General features: G+C 32.7%; 1 protein-coding gene across 1 annotated transcript; it reads left to right on the forward strand.

Moving 5' to 3' along the window:
* The first annotated feature begins 1 nt into the window (after position 1).
* On the forward strand, positions 2–15,564 carry LOC115890357 (myogenesis-regulating glycosidase-like). The gene is given in 15 exon segments (XM_030910561.1): positions 2–153; positions 3,609–3,755; positions 3,813–4,007; positions 4,061–4,174; positions 6,657–6,802; positions 6,865–6,952; positions 7,206–7,357; positions 8,079–8,235; positions 11,644–11,813; positions 11,815–11,835; positions 11,898–12,010; positions 13,327–13,446; positions 14,902–15,043; positions 15,116–15,278; positions 15,332–15,564. Coding segments are annotated over 15 exon segments (1,920 nt in total). The 5' UTR covers positions 2–146; the 3' UTR covers positions 15,517–15,564.
* Positions 15,565–16,181: the final 617 nt, after the last annotated feature.

Genomic DNA, 16,181 nt, shown 5'->3' on the forward strand with positions numbered 1-16,181 from the left:
TCATCATTTTTTTGTAACTAAGGTATGTGTAGGTACTGTGATAACATTGCTTTAAGTACTTAATAAACAAAATCATCAAGAGAGCAAAGATAATATAAGATTTATTTAATATACTTGTTTTTTGTATTAGAAAATATTAATATATCATGTGGGGTAAGTTACAGGTCAATATATTCTATAATTTTAATTCAAATTTTAATTAAAATACCTAGAAATATACAGGAAAACATTAAGTTTTAAATCTATCCCTTTGTTAATTGTATATACTTTTTATTTTTTTAATGTTCTCAGTTATTACTTAGAACATTAAATCCTTTTAATTCAAAAATATGTTTTAATAAAATCACTTTAATAATTTAAATGTTTTTGTTTCTCACTAAATTAATATAAGCTTATATATCGTCATGGTTACATGATGGTTACTCTAACCATAAATAGAGTACTACAGTCATAACTCCCTTAGGACATGCAAAAAAATTCAGCGGGAATTAAGATGCCATAATTCCCACTATTTTATACAGGGTGTCCCAGAAATAAGTGCAAGTATTTTAACTGGTAGTATAGTTCAAGCTCAGAAACACGCTTATGAGGTTTTTTCGCAAAATAAATTTTTTAGAATTTTTTTTAGTTTTTAGTTAAAAAACAACATTTCTTGATAATATTGCAACATAGATATTAGATTAAATTTACAAGAAAGAAAATCCAGAAAAGATCCAGTGGTTCTCAAAATTTTAGCAAAAAATCATTTTTGTTTTGGAAATTTTCACTTATAATATCACAAGAGCTTAAATTATTTTCGGAAATTTTTTTGAGGGCACGAATATTTTGAAAATTATCCCGAGTCGAAGACGAGGGATAATTTTCCTAAAATATTCGTGCCCGAAAGAAAATTTCCAGGAATAATTTAAGCTTGCGTGGTATTCGGTAAGAAAATTTCACACCTAAATTTGAAAAAAAAATATTAATCCAACATGACATTTTAAAATAATTTCAATTTGTTAAGTTGGCCAAGGTATTGATGTTTTTGACATATTATGTGTTTTGTCTTTTTTGTTTGAGATTCTGTCATTAAGCTATTACTAGTTTTAAAACGTCTGTACGTAGAGTAAGAAGTGTCGCGATTTGGAAAAGTAAACCAACAAGTCATTAAAGAAGAAATTGAAAATATAAAACCAGATAACACCCGAAAATCAAAATCAAGTGTATGGAAACAGTTTGTTGAATTTTGTGATGAAAAGTCGTATAATATTCACGAGTGTATGAGTGTAGTACAGCTGGCTACTATACTGGAGGACTACGCATTTAATATGAAAAAGAAAATTTTTGAAGATTATAAGGAAAGTGTGGTCAAAGTGATGTGGAACTCTACTGCTAAGCAGTTGCAAGAAATTTATTACGAAAAATATAAAATAAAATTTAATCCGTTTTCTGATGTGGAATTTGTGACCGCCAGAGCTGCACGCGATGCTAAGCGCAAAATACTACAGAGAGATTCAGCAAAAAGAAAAGTGAGTGCTTCAGCCTTAACCAGTGACGAATACAAAAAAATTATTGAAATAAATTCTAAAAAAATCATATAGATATATCCATCATATTTCGTTAAATAGAAAAATACCAGCTTTAGTTAAATAAAGGCGGCAGAACTATATTTTTTAGAACATGGCAATTTCGAAGAAATTCATATGTAGGTATATCTAACATATTTCCTTAAATAAAAAATATTACCAACCTTAGTTACATCAAATGCTAAAACTCAAATGGGTAATATTTCAATATATAGACATTGTAGTTCATTCACATTATGATTGTAGATCTTATGTTTACCTTTTCAACTGTCAAAAAATTTCCACTAAAGTTTCGTGGCGCCTCGAAAAAATTTCCGGAAATTTTTTCAGTTGCCATGGTAACTAGTCAACATTAAAGCATGTTATTGGTTGAAAAGTAGAGGTGTGAAATTTTCAAAGTAAAATAGATAAATGAGTTTTAAATTATAAGAAAATGCATTTTCTACGGAAAGTTGAAGAGATAGGTAAAAAATGGTATAATACAATTTGATAGACAATTAAATTGTGCATCTGATTTTCATAAAATATACAGGGTGTTCCATTTAAATTAATCAAGTTATTGCCATTTAAAGCTAGTAAATATTTAGAATAAAATTTTAGACACTCGGTATAAGGTAGTATAATTTTTATTATTGCAACCCAATAACTGATCAATAAATAAACTTCAGTAAATATTTAGTATTAAAAACTTTGATACTCTTGGAGAAATGAAGCCTTAAAACTTTGACAGCAATTTCACAAAATTGAAAATATTTCAAAAAACGGTAAGATTAAAGTGCGGTAAACCTTAATCAAATTTACCTTTATTTTAATCGTAGAAACTAAAAATGTAATAATATACAGGGTGTTCTATTTAAAAAAATACAACTTTGATATTTTTTATTTATTTGGGACACTCTGTATTTTGTAAAAATATTTTTAAATTGTAGCTCTAATAGTCCTTCAACGAACCCAAAACTTACATTTGGTAAAAATCTAACCGTTTAGCTACAATACTCCGTGTCGTATGTTGTGAACAACCCTGTATATTTTTTATCAGTGTCGAGGTTAGTTGCGTTGGTTAAGTTGGTTATTTGGTGGGGTGGATAGCGTTGCGTTCTTATAAAATCCCTATATTTCATAAAGCCCGTCAAGTGCGTCACATCAACGACGTCATACCTATTAACGGCATTTTAATAAGCTACCGTTTAACGGCAGTTTAAGTACAGCCTATAAAATATACCGGAAGATTAATAAATGCAACATTTCTGTAGTTTTAAAATTATATGGGAAATGTCATCGATCGTCATTTCATAGCCATCGCTCACGCCGTTTTTATTCGATCATACGGCATCATATTCCATCCATGGTACAGAAATAACTATTTAAAACTACTGAGCTTATACAGGGTGCTACAAATTCGAGGTACGAGCATTGGTATCTCGGAAACTCGGAAACTCGGTATCTCTCAAAAAGTTGCGCCTTGGGCTGTTTACCAAGATGTCATCAAAAAAGTTTTAAAAATTTCAAGGATTGCTGAGTTTTTTGGAAAAAAACGGATTTTTTTGAAAACTAATTTTATTTTTTCTTGACGTTACTTTTTAAAAAATCAAAAAACTAATTACACATTCTCATAGCCACTTTATTAGGGCTATCTGATGGTATTTTTAGATTTTCAAATTAGCTGATACTTTATGAGACACAGAGGCCAACTTAATTTTTTTAAACACTCTTTTTTAACTCAGCAATTCTTGAAATTTTAAAAAAAAAATTGATGGCATCTTGGTGAACATCCCAAACCGCAACTTTAATCATGTTCGTATCTATTACGGTTACCGAGTTACCAATGCTCGTACCTCGAATTTGTAGCACCCTGTATACAAAGCATTCACCTGTGAGCTAGGGTCACTCAAGCGTGAGTTTGTCCACTAAGGACATCAGTATTAGTACGTTTTATTAAGTGGTTCCTATATTGTGTAAATTTCGATACCTGAATTGCTGTCAAACACAGTCAATTTTAAAAAACAATATATCCTGAAAATGTAACTAATCAAAATTTTTAAGGTACAAACTATTTCGGTTGTTTTATTTTCTTGTTTGGAACCAGTGTCCACACTTTCGGACACAACGTCCTCAAAAATTCCGAAGATGTATCTTTCGTCATGATCCCAACAGCTTCTGGACTAGGATATGACGTCACAGTATACAAAGGTAAATTCCCACACTGTTTTAGCTTGAATAAAACGTTTTTTTTTCGCTTTGTTACAGGCAATGTGGACAAAATTCACGGAACCATCGGCGTAGATGTTAACTTTACCGACGTTCAGTGTGATTCAAGAGCATGCAGCTTGAAAGAAACAAATTTTACAGTGACCATAATAACAGTTTCTGATGGATTTCGAGTGCAGTGGTTGTCTGATAATATAGATTTTCAATTTAAGGATTGTTTTGATCTTCAGAAAGGTATTTTTGATTGCTTTGCTAGTAATATAACAATTAAATGATTATTTTTCCAGGAGAATTAAACTGGTATGGAGGTCCAGAGATATACCAACAAGAATGGCCAATTGAAAAACTAAATTTGAGTGGAAATGATCCGTATGTTGTTAGGAAAAGTTCCAATTTTGCTGGTACGGGTTTTACTTTAGATTCAATAAATAAATGAATAAATAAATGCCTTTATTGTCAAAAAATTTTTCAATTTGTAGACAAAGGTAAACTATCAAACAAAGTAAAAAAACAAGGTACACAAACAAACAAACAAAAGATAATACAAAACATTATACAAATAATATTGTCAGTCTTATTGTTTAAAATAAACATTTATAAATGTTTACAATGTCAAAGAACAAAAAAATAAAAATAATATTCAAAAATATTTAGTTAGTTTATAGTATAATATCAATGACCTCTAAATAAATTTATTTAGATGTCATTAGTAAATATAGCAATAGCAAACATTAGACCAGTGTTTACAAGATCAAATTCGATTTTCAAAATATAATTCATTTACGGCGTAGAAAGCCTTGTCTAGTAAATAAGAGTTCAATGCTTTGCGAAATGAAAGAAATGATGTTATGGATTCGATTTCAAATGGCAGGTGGTTGTGCATTTTTTTCGACTTGTATAATATTGAACTTTTAACTAACTCTGAGCGTAGGGTAGGTGGATAAAGATCTTGCTCCGCGTTCCTGAGTGGATAAGTGTGAGATGGCCTTTCTTGAAAAGCTGATACATGTTTACGTATTAGGCAAACGGATTCAAATATAAGTAAGGAAGGAAGAGTCAATATTTTTAATTCTTTAAAAAAGTCCCGGCAATGAGTTCTGCTGTTTAGTCCCAGTGAATATCGAACAGCTCTCTTCTGGAGCTTGAAAATGCGGTCAAATTGAGTCGCACAACACGTACCCCAGAATGGAAGGGCATACCTGAGGTGCGACTCAAAAAATGCATAATAAACAGTTCTAGCCACTGGCAAGTTAAGCTCCTTAGAAACAGACCTTAATGCAAAACAGGCAGAGCTCAATTTTTTCGACAAAGCTTCGATATGTATGTCCCATTTCAGAGAATTGTCCACAACAAGCCCTAAGAATTGTGGTGTTGTTAAGTACAAAAGTCTGCAACGAGTTTTTATACGACAAAGCTTTAGTTTTAGAAATGTTGAGACTCGGGAGGTTCGAATCGCACCAAGATTTAATGGTGATTAAGTCATTTGATATAATCCTATGAAGTGCCGTGATGTCCTTGTTGCTCCAAGTGAAGCTAGTGTCGTCCGCAAAAAGACATATTTTGCCACTGATGTTTATGTTAGCAATGTCGTTAATAAAAAGAAGAAACAAAATAGGGCTTAGTACTGAGCCTTGTGGTACTCCACATTCTATTGGCTTGCTAGAAGACAACGTGGTATCCACCCTCACAAGTTGACTTCTATTGCTCAGATACGACTTAAACCATTCAAGAGATGATCCCCCGAACCCATAGTGCTGCAGTTTATTAATTAGGATCTTATGATTTACCCAATCGAACGCCTTAGAAAAATCACAGAAAATTGTTGCTGTAGAATGATGGTTGTTTAGGCTGGAGTAAACTTTATTAATGAGAGAAAACATAGCGTCATTTGTGGACTTGTTGCTTAGAAATCCAAATTGATATTCAGTAGGTATTTTGTACTTAAACAGAAAAGATACCAGCCTTCTTTTAACCAACCTTTCTATGATCTTAGATAGCGTTGGAAGGAGTGCAATTGGGGGCGATAGTTAGAAGCTTTATCTTTGTCTCCTCCTTTATGCAGAGGAATGATTATTGCCGTCTTAAGACATTTTGGAAAAATACCATTTTGGAACGACATGTTTATTAAAGTTGTTAGGTGATTCAGAATGCTTTCTGGCAGATTCGAAAACATTTTTAAAGTTAGTCCCTCGGTCCCAGAAGAAGATTTATTTTTGATGGTATTAATTGTACTGCGAAGCTCTTCTAAAACTGCGGGCGAAAAAAAGAAACTGTGTAAGTTTACTTTATCATTAGAGAGATAAGAAAGTGGATCATGAGAAGGACATATGGTATTAGTTAAGGTTTTCGCTACATTTGCAAAGTAATCGTTAAGGTTCTCAGGTGAGATAGAGATATTGCTAGATGAAGAAGCTTTGTTTCTCAATTCATTCACAATAGACCATGTTTCTTTAGCAACATTACCAGAGTTGACTATTCTCCTATTATTATAAAGGTCCTTAGCGGCTCTTATAGTCTTATGATAAATTTTTCTGTATAGTTTTACGTAATTGTGGAAGAAGACACTGTCTGAGAATTTTTTTAAGTGAGATAATGAACGCATGTTTTTAGAAGATATGCGTAGACCTTTAGTGGTCCAAGGTATATACACGTTTTGTGTAACTAAACGTGTTTTGTTACTGTGTGTTATTGTTTTTGTATATTTTATAAATAATTTTATGAAATGTATATAAATCTGCAAAGGCATTGGTGTCAAAACTATGATTTGTATTGAGAATTTGATTCTTATATTTAATTTAATTATGTTTTTATTCTCCATATACCTATTACTACTAACACTTACTGAACAATACTTATTTTTTAACAAAAATCAAAAAAACTTAGTTCCAGAAAGGTACTGGTTAAATTCTAACGGCGCTTATATATACCACCACGAAAGAAACCCATTGTATATCGACCAGAACATAGAAGAAAATGGTAAAATTTGTTTTATTGGTAAAAACACTGGTCCATACATTAACAGGGAACGGGTAATAATATTACTTCATTGTTTTTTGAGAACTCTTTTTGTAAATCTTTATTTTTCTCTTAGGCATATTTAACTTACTATCTGACTGCGTTAAATAATCCTAAGGAAGCTCATTTACATGCTGTGGAAAATTATTTGGGAAAACCAGAAGGTATTAGATGAAATAAATATAAAGGGGGTAAAAAATAGTCTACCAAACTCCCGTGGATGATGTAGGTTTTCTTGTAGAAAATGTGTTAATTTTAACTAGGGCCCCCTTTCGAAAGCTGTATCTTCCTCTGAAAGCATCTTTGAACTTTTTTATTTATATTTATATGTAGATATCCCCACTGAAATTTGGTACAGTATTTTTTTACCATCTTGTATAGAGTATTATACATTCTATTGCTATTATATTTGCATAGGACATCCAAACGAGGCAATGATAAGACAACCCATATGGACCACATGGGCTAAGTACAAGAAATATATCAATGACAGTATAGTCAGGACATTTGCTTATGACATTTTGGATCATGGCTTTACAGGTCAAATAGAAATTGATGAAGACTGGGAGGTATTTTGAAAAGTTGTAGTATTTTAGTTTTGTAGTATTTCTTATTATATGCCTACAGAATATTTCTTAAATCTATACAAACTTTATAATTTTTTTGACACAAGAAACACGTCTATTGGAGAGTATTATGTTCTCGTTAAACCTTCCTTTGTACTTTAGAAAACTTTTTGAAGCTGCAGGTTCTTTAAGTTATAAAGAGAGAAAAAAAAACAAAATAAATCGGCAGTACCCAAAATGTGAACAATTATTAAGAAAAATAAAATTAGGTACCTCGACTATCTATTTTGTTTACTTATTTCAGAAACATCTTGTATATACAGAGTGTCCCAGAAATAAGTGCAAGCATTTTAAGAGGTGGTAGATCTCCATAAAAGAAACATATTTTCTCTTTATCGTTTTTCAAATAAGTCCAAAATAACGGAGTTATTTTATTTTGAAAATTTCCAAAAAAAAAATTTTTTTTTTATACTGGATCTTTTCTGGATTTTCTTTCTTGTAAATTTAATCTAATACCTATGTTGCCATATTATCAAGAAATTATGTTTTTTAAAAAATTTCGTATTTTCAAAAATATTTTTTCGCGAAAAAAACCCATAGGCGTGTTTCTGGGGTTGAACTATACTACCAGTTCAAATACTTACACTTATTTCTGGGACACCCTCTGTAATATATTAATTTATATATGTCCATCTTTAGCTAACATTTTTCTTTGTTATTTTAGACTTGTTTTGGTTCTCGAATATTCAAACCCGAGCAATTTTCGAATATTACCAACGTTATAGCAGACCTGCATGCCAGAAATTTACGGGTAACTCTATGGGCTGCCCCGTTTATCAATCCAGAATGTACTGATTTGGTAAAGGAGGGCGAAGAAAAAGGTATTTATTTAATGTAAAAATATCATGGAATTGCAACAACAATACATAAATACAGTTCGTTCATACCAAATAAACTTTAAGTCGCGTGATTAAGCTTGAATGGCACAACGTTGCTCACTTTTACCAAGGTTTTTACATATTTTCTTTTAATCAAAATATTTTACGAAACAAACATAAATTAATTACAAATATATTAACAGTTATTATTTACATCAACAAAATTCACTTTCTTAACAGCACTTAATGGACATAAAGGGCCATTACTACCGCTTTCCCGTTCAAAATATTCTAATAAAGTTGCTATGAGTTTTTTACGGCTATTAAGCTACATTGTACTCTTCGCACTAAAAGAGAGGTTCTAGAAAGAACAATGTTCGACTGTAAGGTCTGCTAGTAAACATTTTTAAGCTTAAAGCACAGATTAGGTATCCTATAAATATACAGATAAAAATCTTGTCCCTAATTCGTGGTACGAAAATTGTTTTTTATGACGATGTGCAAACGAGTCAAATTTCCTGTGCGCAAAAATAAACTCGCGTAAAATAACAATAAACAGCGTAATAGAGAGATATAGCTAAACCGAATAGCGTGCATGGACGTTAATAAGGCCAGGTGTTATTTCCTTTACGTGAGGTGGTATTAACTCTCTTCATTTTTAGTTATCGGATCGGAAAGAATTCTGATCGCGTCGCGTCCGCTATTTAAACTTAACCTAACTTTCAAAAACTTTGAAATTGTTTTGTTTTCTAGGTATTTTAAAACTAAAGGGCTAAAGTGCTTATTTCCAGTGCTTTATTGTTCAACGTCTGCCAATGGGTTTAGGACAACAAGCAACAAATTCTCTTAGAAGGGCTAAGTCGTCATCTGCTGTAAACCTAAGACTCTTTATAGGTTCTTTAGTATTGGAAGAGGTGGAATCCATATTTTGGACCATATTTATTTAATTAAAACTAATCCCAGCTACTTAAATATCAAATTACCTAATAAAACTAAAGCAATAATTCAAAACAATTCAAACAAAACCTAAAATAAAAGATCTCGTCGGCCGGCTCCAGTTGTCAAATACCCGCACATGCCCATTTAAGCAATTTTTAAACGTTATCAGAGGTTATTTAGAAAGAGCGCTTGGTGTAATTGATCCGCAAATTACGTCAGGCGGTAACGTTATTAGCGGGTGTTGCGTTGACTCGCGCATATCGTAACCATGATAAGGTACGCGTAAATACTGGATGACGCTATTCGGTTCTCCGATATCTCTCTAATAACTGTGCCGGTCAGGCGCTGTGCACAATTTTAGAGGCCATAAGTGGGCGTGCTATGTGCGCAAACTAGTCACCTAACTAGTGCCCGATTCCGAAAATTGGAACCACGAAAAACAATAAAGAAAAAACAAAGATTATAATCTGTATAATCTGTGCTTAAAGTATCACAACAAAACAAAACTTAAGTGTCAAAACGAATGACAATGTCAGGAAATAAATAAATAATCATGGCAACTTGACAATTTTTATAGCAGAGCTACCACCTGAATTCCCAGCGGGAAATTTAAATTCCAATTAGTCAGCCCGGCGCGGCGCCGAATAAAGGATGCTTCACGCTATACCGTAACGGGTCCGAGCCGTGCGTCGATGAAGACACGGCCAAACATTCAAGTGTTTTTTACACATATACATTCATGCCAGGCCGAGAACGATCCGAGCTTCGCCGGAACTCGTCCGTGCCCCGTCCCAGAAATGTCGGCGTACATTTTTTTTCTCGGATCCGCTCCGTTCCCGCCCCGTTGCGGAAAGCATGAATGTACTTTTCCTGGTGCCCGACTGCAATCTGCAGTCGTGATATAAACAAAGTACACTTTTTATCATGTCTGTAGTAGGTATTAGTGAATCTTACAGCAGTATTTGACGACAGGGTATGCGTAAAACTGGACAATGAAAGGATGTAATGAACAAGATAGATCCTTCATCTTTTCCTTTGAGCAGGTGTTTCCCCTGCAGGTGTTGTTGTTTATTCATTAACTGCAATTGGTACCAATTCCAACTGCGAGAACTTTGGCATTGTTCGTATTAAATCTTCGTGTGTCTATGGGGCTGTGTTTTCTAATATACTCGGAACTAATACGAGCCCCGTTATCAACTCGGTGTTGCATATACAGAAGGATCGGACGTGGCTCGGTGTCTACTTCACGGAACGTGCCCGGCTCGGGCGCGGTCCGGTGTACTGTAAATCATCCTTAAAGGATGATTCACGGTACACCGGACCGTACCCGAGCCGGGCACGTTCCGTAAAGTAGACACCGAGCCACGTTCGGGCCTTCAATATATGCTACACCGAGTGGACAACGGGGATCATGTCCGTGCCAATTATATTCTAGAAAACAGTGTTGCCGCAGTGGTACATTTGTACCAAATTTGATACTTTTAATTCTATTTGGTACAGTGGTACTACATTTTCAAATCCAGGATGATTCGGTACAATAATTATTTCCCACGCGCACCGAAAATGAATAGATATTTAATAATTATCGTCGTTGATAGTGCATTAAACGCGCTTACCGATACCATTCGGAGACAATCCGCATTAATTAACGACGTATTATAAACGTTGTAATGTCTATAGGGTTGCCTATATTAAATAACCCGAAGAAACAACTTAAAAATTTGCTGTTTCTAACATGCTTCTATATTTGCGTTTTTTTTAATAAAATTTAAGTTTTCCAAGTATCGTGTGTAGTATTAGAATTACTTACATTTCTTCAACCTATACTTATACTTGGGTTTTCTGAATTTCTATTTCATGTTTTTCGTCTCGATTTGTGTCTTTCTCCAGGAAGTTTTTATGTAGAAATTTATGAAGAAATTCACAACGACCAAACCGGTTAAAGTCATTTGCAGATGTATTTTGTTGTGCTTTAAAAAATTGTACCAAAGTGGAACATTTTAGTTTATAATGTGGTACGCGCTAAAAGTTGGGTGCGGCAATACTGCTAGAAAACACTCGCTATAGGCCCGTAGACGAACGAAGTATTTAGCCACGGCGGCTCATTTATGTTTGCCGCAACGGGGCCGGAACGTAGCGGATCCGAGGAAAAATGTACACCTACATTTCCTGGACGGGGCACGGACGCGTTCCGGCGAAGCTCGGACCGTGCTCGGCTTAGCATGAATGTATAAGTATAAATAACATTTGACAATGTTTGGCCGTGCCTTCACCGTCGCACGGCTCCGGCCCGTCACGGTGTACCGTGAATCATCCTTAAGTCCATGGTTGGTAACAATGAATTTAAAAATCGCGCCCTCGATTACCTAACTAAAACTTTAATTGGTATGAAATATACATATTTTATTAATTAACTTCAAAACTACAGTGAATTCGAATTTCACAACTATATACCTATATAATTTTGTCTAGGATATTTCGTGAAAAACACTAACGACAGTATGACAACTGTGTGGTGGGAAAGCGAAGATGCCAGGCAAATAGATTTCACAAACCCACAAGCAGTAACATGGTACACTAACAGACTAATCAAAGTCCAAAATGAGTCTGGCGTGGATGGCTTCAAATTTGATGCAGGGGATTACAACAGATTACGTTGCCCAGGTAACTTTAAATCTTATACCATTTAATAAAAAGCCTATGGTGATCTATTTTTGTATTTGCAGCCAGGAGTTTACAACGTTGAAGACCAGGAATTGGTACCGAATGTTTTCACACAAAACTATATCGAAACAGTGTCACAATTTGGTGATCTGATAGAAGTCAGATCAGCTTTTAGGTAGAGTTAAAAATATAGTTCTTGTTTATTATTAGCGTAACTAGCAATTTCTCCTGGGGGGGTTAGGTTTAAACGAAAGAGGGGGGGCTAGGGATTTGGTTTGTTAAAAAATGAAGAATAATATTAAAAATCAATACATTTTTTGAATAAAACGTTTACATGAATTTCTCTATCAATAAAATTGATAGACTTGATTGTATTACACCCGTATTCCCGTGTATTACTTAAATACCTACAAATTTTGTAAAAAAACAATAAAACTAAGACAAATTTTTGAACACAGAAAAATAATATTAACTAAATAAAAATGGAAAAAAATAATTTTTACTACATAACAAGCAAATAAAAATTAATATTTAGCCCAAAGCCATTGTTCAGTCAAAATTCAAGATTTCTCTGGGGGGTGCCCAGCAGTACCTCCGGGCACCCCTGTAGTTACGCCAATGTTGTTTATTATAAGCAAATTCATGATGAGTATTGCCAAATCTCAATTTTTTTTGAAAATAATATGTACATTTAGTCCAAGAAAATAGGCCTTCAAAAAGGAAGTTTTGGTAAAAACTTGATTTTTTTGTTACTTTGAAAGATCTAAAAACGAATTGAAATTGAAATCCTCCAGAAAAGAGGTGAAATAAATAAATAAAATTATTTTTTCGAAGGAACGGTAAGGACTAGAAAAAAAGTTCAAATAAAAGTTGTGGAACGTTAAATTTTACATAGAAATGATCTCTATACTTTTTTTACTTACATCAAAATTAACAGAGATAGGGTGGCTATATAGAAGCTAGAGGACGATAGTAGAAATTAAAAAAAATATAAGTTGTTGAAAAATTCATATATTTAACATTTTTATTCAATTTGTTTGGAAAATTATAAATTTCAATTAAGATTTTGAAAAAGGGTGAAAAATATAAATAAAATGTTTTTTCCAATTTTCAGAGAAACGGGAAAGACTTTGAAACAATAAATATGTTTCAACAAAAGCTGTCCCCTAGCTTCTAAGCCACCCTATCTCGGTTAATTTTGATTTGAGTAAAAAAAGTATAGAGACCATTTTTATGTAAAATTAGATGCTCTACAACTTTTATTTGGACTTTTTTTCTAGTTCTTACCGTTCTTCCGAAATTTCAAAAAAATAATGTGTCACAACCAAACCAAACTTATATCAAAAATTCAAGTTTTACCAAAACTTCGTATTTGAACGCCTATTTTGTTGGATTAATCCGTAAAATTTATAATCCTTGGCTTAATGCTTGTAGAGTTTTGTCTAAGTAACGTCAAATTTAAGTGTATTTTGGTTTTTTATTTTTGTTTAGAACTACTAAATATCCCTTCTTTCTGAGAATGATCGACAAGGATTCTGTATGGGGTCTAGACGATGGTTTGCAATCTTTGGTTACCACGTTATTACAGTTAAATATGGTTGGATATCCTATGTAAGATATGTAATATTTTTTTTAATTATAGAGGGTGTTTCAAAATAAGTGTTTCGATAAGCAATATACCTAGTACTATAGTCTGTAAAACGAATAACTTTGAATTTGACAGTTCCCGCGGGCTTTTCTAGTGTTAATTTTATTAGGTTAGCAACTTGCGGCCGTACTGACGCAATGCTGTCTCTAGCCTAGGAACGAGATTTATGACGTCACACTAGTTAGATACTACAAATTAATAATTATGTTGTAGAATACATGGAAAACATAATTATTCCTCGATTTGTTGGTTTGTATTTTAAAAATAATATAGTTTACATGAAATATACATAATATACAGTTAATAAATACAATATATATACCTATTTATATTAATAAATACTTTGGCAGATAAATTATGAACCATACAAATGCAGCAAATGTTTTACAATATGACTGAAATCGTACTCCATAGTCAATGTAGATAGTTTTTGTGTTAAGAATAATAATTTAAAAAATATGTGGTCATCTTTTGACAAATTTATATTAGTTTATTAATTGCAGTAAATATTATAATATATAAATAAATTTTGTGAATGCAAATAATAATACATCACTATTAGTAGATATTGAATGTTTTTTGTTAAATTAGATTGATTTTCGAACCCCAAAATTTAAAATATATTTTACATTTTACCCATTATCTTATGTACCACCTATTCATTATTTTTATATTGTAAAACATTTGCTGCATTTGTATGGTTCATGTTTATTAGCCAAAGTATTTATTACAATAAATCGGTATATATTATATTGTATTTATTAACTGTATATTATGTATATTTCATGTAAACTATATCATTTTTAAAATACAAACCAAAAATACGAGGAATAATTATGTTTCCCATGTATTCTCCAACATATTTATTAATCCGTATTATCTAACTAGCGTGACGTCATAAATCTCGCCTCGTGGCTGTTCTAATAGAGACGGCATTGGTCTAATATTTAGAAATGTCAAAAGCTGATGACATTTTACTTTTGTCAATTATGACATTTCGTGTTGATTTTTGCAAGAAGAGGAAGAATTGTCACTTGTTTTATTATTTTCCTTTTCTATTTCACGAAAGTAAAAAGAGTTACCTATCTGATTCGTTCAGGCTAGTTCAGGCACTCAATTTAAAGAATATCAGTAACTTTTTTGACAGAGGGATTTTATATTTGCCATGTTGGTAAAAAATAACGGTCAAAATTCAAAGTTATTCATTTTATAGACTATAACATATATAGTACCCGCATTTTTTTTAAATATAAACATTATTTTTAGAATCCCCATTTATTTTACAAAAAATGTGAAATATCGGAAACATCCTGTATACATAATATTCTCAAATATGTCTAAAAATTAAAATAACCACTAAGACTCTGAGTTAAGCTGATATATAAATATTTATTTAATAAAATTTTTGTAAAACACAGGGTGCTTCCTGATATGATTGGTGGAAATGGATATCGAGCTCAACCAACCCTGGAACTCCTAATAAGATGGACGCAAGCCACTGTTTTTATGCCTGCCATGCAGTTCAGCTATCTTCCGTGGGATTTTGCCGAAAATGACGAAGTAAATGCTAAGCTTCTTAAACTTTTTATACTCCTACCTACCATCAAAAATATTTTTTACTATTTAATTTAGCTGAACGCCACAGAAATTGTAAGAAATATGGTACTACTTCACGAAAAGTACTCCCCAGATATTCTTTCCGCTATGGAACGTTCCATATCAGACGGTGTACCAACTAATCCACCCATATGGTGGATAGATCCCACAGATAAAACAGCCTTGGAAAACTTCGATGGTATACTTTTAGATTTTTTGATTTTGATTGAATAAATGTTTTTTTTCTTGTAGAATTTTTGTTAGGCGAAAATATCTTGGTTGCTCCAGTAATGGTAGAAGGAACAACATCCAGAGAAGTGTATTTACCCAATGGGACATGGATTGATGGTAACGATAATGAAACAACCTATAATGGTCCTGTATCTCTGACATATCAAGCTCCTATTGATGTCTTACCATACTTCATCAAGCAGTAATAGTTGTTTATCAATAATATAACTGTAATAATAAAAGTATAAAAAATATTAAGTGTTATTTTTTACAAATTAAAACACCAAGTCACCATTTTGAGACTTGTTTGATTCATTCTAAATTATTAACATATAAATATGTTTAGCAACGCAAGATTTAACTGTTTTACCTTATCTGAGCCATAATATATGTTCTTTAAATCTAGTTAATGTTAATATTGATCTTCTTCATTTAGCTTATTCCGTCCACTGCTGAACAAAAGCCTCCCTTAACTCTAGCCATCTCTTTCTATTTTGTGCCACTTGAATCCAGTTTCCAGCCACTCTCTTAATGTCATCTGTCCATCGACTAGGAGGTCGTCCTCTGCTTCAATATTCCTCGTTTCTTGGTCTCCATTCCACAAGTCTCTTTGTCCACCGTCCATCCTAGCCACATGTTCTGTCCAATTCCATTTATGATGTAAGACAGGTATCACCGCATGTCTTACTCCTGTTCGATTTCGTATGGTATGATTGGGTATTTTATCTCTTAGTGTAACTCCCAACATGGACCTTTCCATTTTCCGTTGCATGACCTGTATTCTATGTATGTTCTTTTTTGTCAAAGTAAGTGTTTCAGCTCCAAACGTGAGGACAGGCAAGATACACTGGTTAAAGACCTTTCTTTTTAA

Source organism: Sitophilus oryzae, unplaced genomic scaffold (assembly GCF_002938485.1).
Source record: "Sitophilus oryzae breed Bouriz unplaced genomic scaffold, Soryzae_2.0 scaffold_863_pilon_pilon, whole genome shotgun sequence".
NCBI classification, from domain to species: domain Eukaryota; kingdom Metazoa; phylum Arthropoda; class Insecta; order Coleoptera; family Curculionidae; genus Sitophilus; species Sitophilus oryzae.